Here is a 12546-nt window from a genome sequence, read left to right on the forward strand (position 1 = left end):
GGCTAATGAATATTGATTGCATTCATGAGTGGGAGCCAGTCAGTGAGCACCAAGTCGAGAGCAATATGCATTCATGAAGGTTGACAGACACAACTCCAATATAAAGTTGTTTTGCTCAAAGCTAGCGACATGATATACTTGCTAACTCATACCAGTATGTTCTTAACAACCTAGGCATCGTTAAAGTGGAGGTTGTTTAGCTAAGCCCAAAGTTATTAATGAACAATGAACAATGTTGACCAAATGTGACATGTCTCATTGACTTCCAGTCAAAAAAAAACACTGCTTTGTCTGCATGGTGTGAAATTTCACCTGAATGGAAGAAGATGAATCGTGAGTCGTGTATCTCGCTTCGCATATCCTTTTCTGGTAAAGCTCGCTCTATTCCGTTGCCAGGGAACGGTTGAATCAGAAATCTGCGAATTGTGGACACACAATTCGATGGACACTTTTTTTAAAGAGTATTATTTCAAGGCAGAATTGCCGCTACTTAGAGCAGAGCATGTTTCATTACCTTCCTAAGACACAGCCTCCCCACATATGCTCAGACATTCAGCATTAAAATCTGTTACACATATCATTTTCAACAGGTTGTTAGTGTTTCTGAATCAGTGGTCAGACATCCAGGAGAGACATGGGCACAGTAGCCTGCAAGTGGACAGCTGTGGAGCATTTGGCTCCACTGTCAGAAACACCAAACCAACTTCGACTGAGAAATAAAGAAGATTGCTGGGGACTGTAGCAGGGCAACCCTACACTTTCTTGGAATTTCATCTATACATTATTCAGTTACTCTCTTGATTTCACAACAAAATTCAAAACAACACTTGAGCTTTTTATGCTTTTGAAAATTAGTGAACACTGGGATTATGATTGACAACAGGTAAACGAGTAAAGACATATAACATAAAACATTAGGGCCGTAATGTGGGTGTTTATGGATCACAGCTCTTTTCTCTGTTTCTTAGCGTGCCAGGTTCAATTGGCTGTTTGGGTTCATGGCTGGTGTTTAATTTTGATGTAGGTGGAGTTGATGTTCTCTGTTAATTGTTGCAGTATTGATCAACTTTACTCTTACTCACTGGAACAGTGCATTAGCAGGTCATTATTTCTGAAGTACTTGTTAACATGCTAATTATTTTTGGACACACTGTACAGAAGATTTTAGAGTTTTGACTAAATCATCTAACTAATTACATGGGATAAGCAGTTATTTTTAACATGTTTCTTTAACAACTCCCTAGTGCCATTAAGCATTAATGATGCAATATTCAATAACAACAAATATTGTACGATGGTGCCTTCATTAAACTCTGTTTTAGATCAACTCCAGGTGCTGCCTATATGCGCTGTATTTAGGACAGGGGTTCATATAAATATTTCATATATCATTTTCAAATTATGTTTTGGGACACAAACGTCTTTGATGTTTAATATCTGATGGAGTGAAAAGTTCACAGACTCTTTAGAAAACCTTCTCTTCCAGAGACCAATCAGGATCTCTCTAAGACTCGACCTGCAGGCCGTCTTCAGGCCATCTTACTGGGGATCTTTGTAGGCTTTCACCAATGGGATGAAATGCATCAGTGTGGCATAACCTATTGTAAACATTAAACATCTTCATATGACCCATAGACATACTTTAGCTTCCATTTGATGTGATTCTAACACATTGTACAATGACAAAACATACAGTATGAGTATATGATTAGCAGGCAAGGTGAGAAGTCAAAACCTGGGTAAAACCATATGGTGCTGGACTCACTTCAAACAAGTCAGGGCAAAGACTATGGAGATTTGATTATCCTTATAGTAACTTTTGACATGGGGGATGTATTGGCACTTATTCTCAATGTCTGGGAGGATTGGCAAGAAACATTGTGGAAAGTCTGTTTGGGATGGTTTGAAACCTTATGTTGTGTCTAGACTACTGTTGAAAATCAAATGTAATCTTAAGGCAAACATCACAAACATTCCTCCATGATTCTGTTATATTTATGAAGGTTTACTATAATGCATTCTTGGCAAACTTCCCTCAAAGCACTTTTGCCAACATCCAAGCAGTGAGCGATAGTGCTGACTGTAGCTCGGGTCAATTACCTGTTTATACTTGTGAAAGTAGTTTGTTACAGTAGGATGACACTGAATTGTCCTCTGAGCCAGTATGTTACCGTGTGCTGCTTCTGGACAAGAACCCTGATGTCACACCAATACTTTATGGACTGTAGTTAGTAATATCAGATTTAAATGGAACCCTATGCAAGGATGTGGGTAGGACTAACGGAGCCTTTAATGGTTTAGATGAATTCCATATCACCATCAAATAAATATACAGAGACTAACTGCTGGCCATGCACCCATATCTTACTCTAAAGATTATACAGAAATCATCTGGAAGCATCTACAGTATAGTAGATGTTTTTTAGTAGTAGGTTTTTATAGTATTCCCCCCCAAAAAAACAGTAATTCTAACTGACCATTTGAAAAAGATGTACTTGCTGTGTCAATACCACAATGCTGATTGAGCTGCAAGTCTCTCTGACAAAACACCTCTCTGTCTGGTAATTGTCAGTGTATGATCTCGTTTATGTCCACTCACAAATTAAATTAAATTAAAAAGTGTGTTGTAATGGTAGAGAAAACTAGGTCAGATATTACAGCTGCGCATCAGTCATCACATCTTTGGTTTCACTTCATTATGTGCAGGATGAACATACAGTAGTTCCCATAGCAACCGCTCCAATAAGTTGTGGTGCAGAAATGCAGGAGGGCCAAGACAATACTGATCAATCCTTTTGATGATGGGTGATTCCTACTAGTTTATTAGAATATTTATTACCTGTAATGGTTATTAACACGTACCATGCGTGTGTGTGCATGTATTACTTTTTTAATAATCATAGGAAGGTTATTAAAATAACAGACTTGATTGACAGACTGGATTGAAGACAAATCCGAATTTGAAGAAAAGGAACATTTGTTTAGGTCTGTTTGAGGGCATTAATCTTATTTGTTTTGCGCCTTGGATTCTCATGTTACTATTAGTCATCAGTTCCAATGAGGGTGTGAAGCATGTCATGTCATCATTGCCATAATCAAATTGAGGAAAATACACAAAGTGTTACAAAATATTGGTTGAAAGAGTTTTGCATTGTGACAGATAACAGTAACGGTCCCGCCAGCGTTGGCTCCTCACCAGTGTCTTGTGTTATGTGACTGGGGTGAAGGACACATTCTACAATCCAACACATGCTGTAATAACACAACCATTTAGTCCTACTTATAAAATACCTTTAATTTCTTGTAAATACATTGAACTAAAACACTTATAAAGTGCAAGATTGATTAAAATAATATACATGAAAGAAAAACCCTTTATTTCACGTTTTCTATTTGACTGCCGTAATGTACATTTCAGATATAAAAAAGAACCACAGGTACTGTATACTGTATGAAAATAGCAGGGGGATTAGAATTGGATTGTGATCACTTGAGTCAAGGGAGCAGAACTGTAAAAACAACCCCACTTACAAGACAGCACATTGTTGAGGAGAACTAACTCAACACTTGCACTTACAAACTGTTGAAACATGAGAAATACATGTTACACACAAAATCCGCAAATATGAAAATACAAAGCAGGTAAAAGTGTTTGCTATACTAAGTTATAGAAGTTATGTGTGGGTTATATGGGCACTGGGAGTGAAATTAAATGTTGACAGGATGTATGTACAGTACTGTACTGTACCACTGTTGCAGTTTGTGGCAGATTCAACTCTTGTGGTGACTTGAGAGAGAGAATTTGGACTGGGGATGTTGATGGATGTAAGTAGTGTGTGGTATAGATGTTGGTATTGTGTACGGGGGCATTTCATGATTGAAGATGGGAAACTGAGGAGGCAGTTGTAGGCCTCGTCACAAAAAGCAAATCATTGTAATCATTAATGACCACATACTGTACAGTAGTTGTCTCTGCCACAAATAATGTCAATAATCTCCATGATATTAAACGGTAAACAATAGGCAACTGACACAAACCATCCAAAGAGCAGTTCTAGTCTTACCATTGACACTCATAGAGTTTTTACGCACTTTCAAAATTACAGATAACAGTATTCACTGCACTGGACTCAAACCACAGCTTTTAAAAAACAACTTTTTTTTGTCTACATAAAAGACTCTCCTACCTGTCAGTGAATTTAGTGTAACTTATATTGAATTGTCTTTGGCATTGTTTCCACAGTAGTACTTATGCTGACTTCTGAGCACTGGTTTATTTGCATTGCAAAATAATGTCGGTGACTCATCATTACATAAATTGAACTGTTATTAATGTCAAATGAGTCTTTAAAAGTGACTTTATATTCCAGATAATAACAAAAACAACCAGAACCTAGAAGCAGACAGTCAAATATTTTAATCACTGTAAATGTCAGTAGCCACTATTTTCACAATGACACTGTCCCCTATAGACTAGGGTTCAACTTACAGTATAGCAAACATGATAGCCCACGGTCTCCTACAGGGTAGTACAGTACATCTCAGGTACTTTCTGAAAGGTCACTTGCATTTTTCAATATTCTCACTACGCCAATTATTGCACCTTTCAGCAGCTATCGCCTCTCGCTGTTCCCACTCCCTCAGCGCTGTGTACAATAGTTCCTCCTATACTTCCTCAGCCTTGTCATCCTGTATAACATATCCAACCTTTCTTTGTCCCAAAGTAATTTAAATTAGGAATAAGGAAACTAAATCAGGCTCAGATAGGAACATCACTTATCTCTGTCTCTTATTCAGCAAGAATGGCTTCAGTCTAAACCCAGGCAGAATTCCATCCCTACAAATCTCTGTAAGGAACGTGTGTGTGTGTGTGTGCAAATCCAGTACACTTACCGAACTGCCTAAATGCATTAATATTATTAATTTCCATTCCAAATGGGGTTGACGAGGGGGTATTATGTAGCACCACTTGCTGTGTGTCTTTATTGTATCCCCATCCAGAATGGTCAGCTGTCTTTCAAAGCTCTCTGGGGTGAAACCTTACAGTAAGATTATGCAGAGATGAATCAACACAATAACCCTACAGCAATATATCAATATGCTAATGCAATCTAATAATAGTAATAATAAGAATCATCAGAAATTCAGTAAATGGGGACAATAAGGCGTGACACTCTTACAAAGCCACAAAAGAAATCACTCGAGGAAATAGTACTCTAGAACTCAAGAGGTCGAATCCACTTGGCTGTAATTCACATAACATCTCAGATGAGCTTAGTGTGTCAACAACAGAGCACAAGATAAACTTACAGAAGCAAACCTCAAAGAAAACACTTGACGCTTCCCTTTTTATCGCCTACAAAACATATGCGATCTACCGTTATGACAAGCGCATCAAAAATACACTTTTTGGATGTTGTGTGGAAAGTAACACTCACAGCAGTGGAGAGTAAGCTTACTGGTGTAGAAGATGGCTGATGTTACCTCACTTCTATACAAAAATGTTTCTATTAGCCAGCAATATAAATATGCTAGCCACCACAGTGGTTTGATAATATGGAGCACTAAGCAATGCTGTATCAAAGAAAATGCTACAAAGTAATGATAATAATATGTATTACTGTCCTTCATGTAGACACTGGACTAAAACAATGTGCACAGGACAGTGTAAAACAAGAGTGACCAAAATAAATATTGTGAAATATTTGGCACATAGCAAACACATAGACTAGTAAACAAAGAGTAAGTTAAGGAATATCAAAAAGTTCTACTCAAGCAGACTGCCCACAACTAAGATGAGAGGTCTATCCTCAGATTAAGGCTTTTTCTTATCTGAGGTAACCGATTCCTTATACAGCATCATCTGAGCTCTGGGCAGGCTACCCTAAGGCAATTCAATGGTCGCCAATGCAAGTCTAAATGTGGAGAAATAAAACAACATAAAAATAGAATAATGCAGATACAGAGCAGTCTAATAGCCTATGTCGTCCGAAAGTACTGTGACTGCTTCAGGGTCCTGCCAGGGTTTGGAATAGGATAAAAGGAGGATAGGGATATACAGTAAAAGGTCCTAACAATGAACTGACAGGATCTTATTTGCCCTTTGTCTCCCCTTATGAGAAGATATAATGCTGTCCTTCCTTACAGTCCAATCCAATCTGAGCAAGAGTGTCAGTATTGTACGGCACCTATGTAACTAGAGCTTTTCCACAATTACACTCCCTTATCGTTTACAATTACACTCCCTACTCTTTTGTATCAACTTTTCCAAGGAATATTTTCATTAACGGTGGGTGGTACAGTAGATGCTGGTAGTGTGGCTATATTTCCATCAATGCTTGTGGAGTATACTGTAGGTGGTAAACTGGTCAATCATGTCCTCGGCCCAACCGTGCATATTTACAAATCAAAGACGTATTCCCTATTAGGGATACATATCTGATCCTCTGACTTCTGAACACCTGAGGCCAGACTATGGGGCTGGCAATAACACTGTATTGTCTCATTCCGGGTCATAATTCTGTGGCTTTAAGAAGGTGTTCAGTTGTTTCCAGTTGAACTGGAAGCCTGCTGGCAAAACTCCAAACAAGCCTACGAGGTGGAACAGGGCCGTCTAATCATCCCCCAGTTAATGAGAAACATAAATCTTTGCCTCCTCACTTCCGACTGATGTGCGTTAAGTGCGCTGGCAAGAAATGGTTGCCGTGCAACACCCAGGTAGGTGGGTGTACGCTGGCACAGAAGAATTGGTGTCTTCTGAGATCCATTCTGTAAAAGCTCTCTGGCCTTGGAAGAATGGAAAAAATCATTAGATAAGATGATCCACTATAAATAATAAGAGAATTTCAGAAATATGATAGTTTTTTCTTTCTTACACATGCAACATTTCAGCCAATTTCTTGAGACTCTACCTACTGTATGATTGCTAATGTTTTTCTCTTTTTGGGTTGGGACAACATTTTCTATAAAATAGGATTAGGGGTTTGGTACTAATACATCTTTCAAAAAATATGTGAAGACAGCAGTAATGCGTTATTAATCGCTAAAGAGTATAAATGCAGATTGTGGTCATTTAACATGCAGTGGTATGAAATCAAGGATGCTGTGTGTAATCATTATGAAAAATGCCTGATTTTAAAATCTAAATGAAACCACTGAATATCCACAGCAGCAGTCAGTCAAAACCGGACACTGTTCCTTCTGATCATAGTTGTCCTGTCTACTGTAGCAGATGGCTACCCCTCCTGAGGAAGGCACTGTGGATGGTTTTGAACGTTCCTCATACTACCAACTGGTTTTGACTGATGGCTGGGTGACAAGGTTCTGTGTCATAAAATGACCCTCTTAGACCTCCGTCTTGACAGAGGAGTTCAGGGTTGCAGTGCAAAGCACATTTCCTCCTTCTTAGCCTTCTTCGTATCATCATCCCCAAACAGTCCACCCCTTTCCTCCCGCAAGATAGTCATGTGTATGTGAAGAGATCTATGTCTATGTGTATCTTTTTCCTGATATCTGAAGTACAAGGCAGACATTTCTGTCAGAAAACCCCAGCAGACGACAGACAACTGTAGGAAATTACTCTTCCTGCCTAAGTTGGAGCGGTCTTCATCTTCAGTTCATTGCTTCAGAAAAAGTTCTTGGTGGTGTTTACCTTTTTAAAGTCTTAGTTTTTTTCCCTCTCTCACACAATTGTCTTTCCTTTGCGGTACGACACCTCCTCCAATGGGGTGCTAAAGGTAGAGGTAGCTTACCCAGTAGACAATGTTAAACAGCAGGAAGGAAGTGGGGAAAAAGACGCGGGAGTATGCGTCAAGTTCAAGTATATCTATGTGGATGCGTCCTTTTCGCCATGCCCCCCCCTTACATTCCTCATAGCAGCAGAAGAAGCTCTGGCAGTCCTTCCCATCCAGGCACTCATAGACGCACGTGTCCTCAAACTCCTGCCAGTACATGGAGTTGTTTAGTGCAATGACAGTGGACGGCGGTCCCACATCCAACACAGAGTAGTTCTGCAAAGTCAGAGAGAGAGAGAGAGAGAGTTGGTCAGGGGATCGACTCGGAGGGCGCGCCAAGAAGCAGAGACAAGATCGGATTTGAGAGGAACTGCACTGTCATGCGTTTAATCTGTGCAGTAGGCAAAACTGAATTGCATCCAGAGGAGAACTGTCAGTCAAAAGTGGAAACTGATATCATCTGCGGTTTTCCTCATGCCTGACCTGATTCAAAGGCCTTAGGAGGACATGTCCAATATGTCTATCAATCTCAAACAGAGCAGCAAAGCCAAGAAAGACAGTTATACTTATTAACAGATCATGCAAACTGCAATGGTTCAAAACAAGAAACAGATATAAATAAATAAATGGTTATTTTATTCATTTAATTTAGGTGAGACTACTGCATCTAGTATGCATACTGTTAGTGTTTCTAAGAGAATATCGCAGTAACGGGTGATATTGTACTGTACAGTAGATGCAGAGGGCAGTATATGTCAACCTGCCAGTATGAGGCGAACTCCAGAAAATATATGGGGGGTGCACACATCACAACCCACTGTGGTCATAATAACCCTGTTGTGTGTGGTCAGAATAACCCTGTTGTGTGTGGTCAGATTACAACCGGGTGCTCACATACAATCCTTCTCCTCTGAGATGTTGCACTTAAAGCATGAAATACTGGTTAAGGTTAAGTCTGTCTTGCAGCCTTTGAAGCAAAGGGAGTTCTTAATGTAATGCAGCTCTTATCAGAGGAGATTAGTCAGAGGGCAGCATCTCCATCATCTCAGCCCTGAAATGCTTTCGCTTTCCAAGGGATCTGTGTGATAGCAGGCAGCAAAGCACTGGCACGGATAAGCTACTTTTCTATTAATTGAGCCAAGCAACAGTGAAATAATGGGCAATGTTTTTTTTATGTTTCTCATTTCCATTCCGACCTCACTGTGGGCCCATGGCTGACTCCTTCAAAGAAGCCTGAATCCACACAATTACGTTTGGGATATTATTCTTAAGTAAAGGAATATTGTTGGACATGGAATAATCTTGCTTTCTGTTTTGTGTGATGAGGGGGGAGCATAATTTGCTATTACCGATAGACTGATTGAGGACCTTACCGATCTTTTAGTCTTGCGGCAGATGGGTCTGGTTTCAGCGCTGTATGAGTAGTAATTGAGTGTGGCATACTCCATCAACGCAGCAAAGACAAACAGGAAGCAGACGGTGACAAAGAGATCCATAGCGGTGACATACGAGACCCGTGGCAGCGACGTCCTCGCCACTGTGCTGAGAGTGGTCATGGTCAACACTGTGGTTATACCTGGAAAGGAGAAGAGGAGAACACCAACCCAAATGTGAGCTCTGGTAATTGTTTGGTATTGTACATTGACACTGTAGGTTCTATCTAATTATTCTTGAAAATTCTACCTGACTATACTTGAAGGGAGGGAAAATGTTCTGTCGCTCTCTCTCTCTCTCTCCTTCTCCCTTTCTCTCTCTCTCGCTCTCTCTCTCTCTCTCTCTCTCTCTCTCTCTCTCTCTCTCTCTCTCTCTCTCTCTCCCTCTCTCTCTCTCTCATGAACATCATAAGGATGCCTCTGAGAAAAACTGTGACTGTGCCACTGTTTTCCCGAGGTTTCTATGGAAACAAGCGAGCCACATCTATTTCAGGCGGGCATCTCGCACTAAATTCCTTTCCCTTCAGCCTCTGCCGACCACAGTGATTACCCTCACCTGTTTGGCTTCCGTCTGCTGATACAGTGGCACTTATTCAAAAAAGTTGCTGCTCAAAACAACATGGTGAGCTTGAGTGTGAGATGCCTGCAACACATTCCTCAATCTCTAGCCTTTATTTTACATTCACACAATTACATTCTGTATGAACTACATGGTGGAATGACACATGTATGATTATAACATGAGTAATGTTTACTGGTGACTACAGTTCTGAAACCGTATAGTGCTTTAGACACCTATTGAGATCTTGGAGGTAGTGAGGTGGCAGCAGCTGTCTTGGTGGTCAGATGGCCACAGTAGTATTATTTATTAAAGACCCAGACTCTAATGTAGAGTGGTGAGGTATTGGCTGGCTCAGACACTTTCATACCAAGCCATAAATCCAAAAGGTTGCACCCAATCTCCACTGTGAGTGAGGGCCAAACCCACGAAGCAGTCAGTCCCAGTTTCTTATGCTCCATCACTATTGGCCCTTCAGCGCCCAGTCTCTTCCTGTGCAGCCTGCCATTTCCTGCAAAGACCCATTTCTCCTTATCTCCACTCCCTTTTCTCCCTAGACTTCCATCGATCAACCTGGATGCCTGAAAAGGCAAATATCCATTTTTTTCCTCCACTTTTACCTGCTCAAGGCATAATGACTTCTTTTGTCGGACAGATTAATTGCATTCATCCTTCTTTTTCTCCCCTGACTGTGTCTCTTCTATTTAGCTCCAAATGCTGTTCACTTTGTGTCTCTGAGTCCATGAGCCAGCTGAAGGGTATTGTCTGCCATAGATCTTATTTCTTATCACGGAAATACACAGCAGGACAATTTCATCCATTTTATTTTAGGGATCTGCAAGGGAGTGTTGTAAATAGGATGAATCTTTTGTCTTTCCTTATGTCTTGATAGCTATGGTTTCCTTCACTCTTACATCGTACAAGTGTGATTAAACCAGTTCTGGAAAGGCTGTTTCAAACTGTGATGACCGTATCAGATGAACAAAACACACACACACGCACAAAAAAACTAATATGTACATTTAAAAAAGAAAGAAATTAAATGAACTGAAAGCAATTACCTTCACCAAAATGTTCCACAGGACTGCACATGAACTAATGGAAAGCGTGTAATTAAAAGGAAAAAAAAAGCATAATGAAATAAGATAAGCAAATGAAGTGAATCATGCTGAGTGACCGACATACAGTACAACCATATCCACCAGCTCAATGAGAAAGAGACACCGAGAAACAAGGAAGAAATCAAAATTAGGTGAGCACAAGTCAAGAACAAAAATATTGACTACTATGCAGGCTTGCAATCTCTGAAACCAACATTTGAAGACGTAACCAAATCTATGACAAGAAGGCTGTCAATGTCTATATACTGTATGACTGTATCAAGACTTCCGGGCATATTTGAATTGATTGGATCATTCATGTTTAGAAAGTGGTCTGGGTGTGTAAACGTATAAGTGAATATGAAGACATTTTTATTTGCTCTCAGTAGTTGAACATGTTACTGTACTGTACAGTACAGTATGTGTACCTAATGCTGTTCTGGCTGGAGTGGCATCCTTCTTGATCCAGAAGGACACCCAGGAGAGGACAACGGTGAGGATGCAGGGGATGTAGGTCTGGATGGTGAAGTAGCCCATTCTTCTGCTCAGGTCAAAGTACACTGTCATGACCACATAATCACCTGCAGATGAGATGAACACAAACATTGTGGCGCAAAGGGTTGTACTGAGTTGTGGTGACAAAAACAAGACTTTTGGGACCGCAAATATGCTTGGATTGAGAGCACTGTGAAAACTGAGATGCTGAAGGCGTTATGTGCATTAGGTGGCACATTTCCTTGTGTCCACACATTATGAGGTGTGATGTCAGAGCCAAACATCTGATCACAACATCTAGGACATTGTTTGCAATTCCATCAAACAAAACATCTGCTCAGCAAACACACAGCTTTGCCTCTCACACTAGCATGAGGTGGCCATGATCATCAGCTCATAAAGAGGCATGCATATTCTATAGAGATGCATGCAGAAACAGAATCAGAAGCACCATGTATCATTTAGGAACAAATCAAGTATTCATATGCCACACTAAACAGACAAAATCTTTAAATGTCTCATATTATCAAGGTTAGGACTTCAAGCATAATTACATGTATCAATCAGCCTGAAAGTGAAAAGTGTGTTGATTAAAATTGAAGTTGCATGCTAATTGCATTTTTTTGTACACTCAACGAGAGGCAGCCCAGTCAGCAGAGAAATTATGGTCCAGATCTGGCCCATGTCTGTTTTCTACTGGCATCCGGATATGGCCCAGATAGAACTTCATTCCCTAGGCCAAAAGTGGGCCACCTCTGGCTACCATTCCTGAGCCTTATCTTTGCAATGAAAAGACCAGACCTTGGCTAGCATGCAGATGTGGCTCAGGTCCCAACCACACTCAGACCAAAGATAGGTAAGTAGCTACAAGAATGTATCAGGGCCACATACCAGAGCTGGCCCACAGCTGGCCCATAGCTCTGCCAACTCTCCCCCACATTTTGACCAGCTCTAGCCCATGTAATACTTGCCATTTGTGGCACTCTGCCATATGTGCCACCACGAGACCAGATCTGGCCCACAATTGTCTGCTGTCTGGCCACTGAAATCTTATAAACCTCAGATCCTGTATGATGAGAACTTTCTTCTCAAAAGGCCCACACTAAGAATATTCAATGTCATTAAGAGTGTTTTAAAACCAGAAAATATTCCTCTGGGAAATATTTTTTACAAATAATTTGTAATCCTAAAACATGAGTAGATGAACTTTCTATGACTTTCTATGA

At 40.3% G+C, this 12546-nt stretch overlaps 1 protein-coding gene across 1 annotated transcript in view; it reads right to left on the bottom strand.

Annotated features, from left to right (window-relative positions):
- Positions 1-7730: 7730 nt before the first annotated feature.
- The window catches only part of gabrg3 (gamma-aminobutyric acid type A receptor subunit gamma3), a gene marked incomplete at both ends in the record, with an annotated part of 61081 nt that continues 56265 nt past the window's right edge, over positions 7731-12546 (bottom strand). The window contains 3 exons of the mRNA XM_083671937.1: positions 7731-8009; positions 9107-9309; positions 11254-11406. Coding sequence (XP_083528063.1) covers positions 7731-8009; positions 9107-9309; positions 11254-11406 — 635 coding nt within the window. The remainder of the gene's footprint in view (positions 8010-9106; positions 9310-11253; positions 11407-12546) is intronic.

The sequence above is a fragment of the Argentina silus genome (genome assembly GCF_951799395.1).
Source record: "Argentina silus genome assembly, chromosome: 6".
Taxonomy (NCBI): Eukaryota; Metazoa; Chordata; class Actinopteri; order Argentiniformes; family Argentinidae; genus Argentina; species Argentina silus.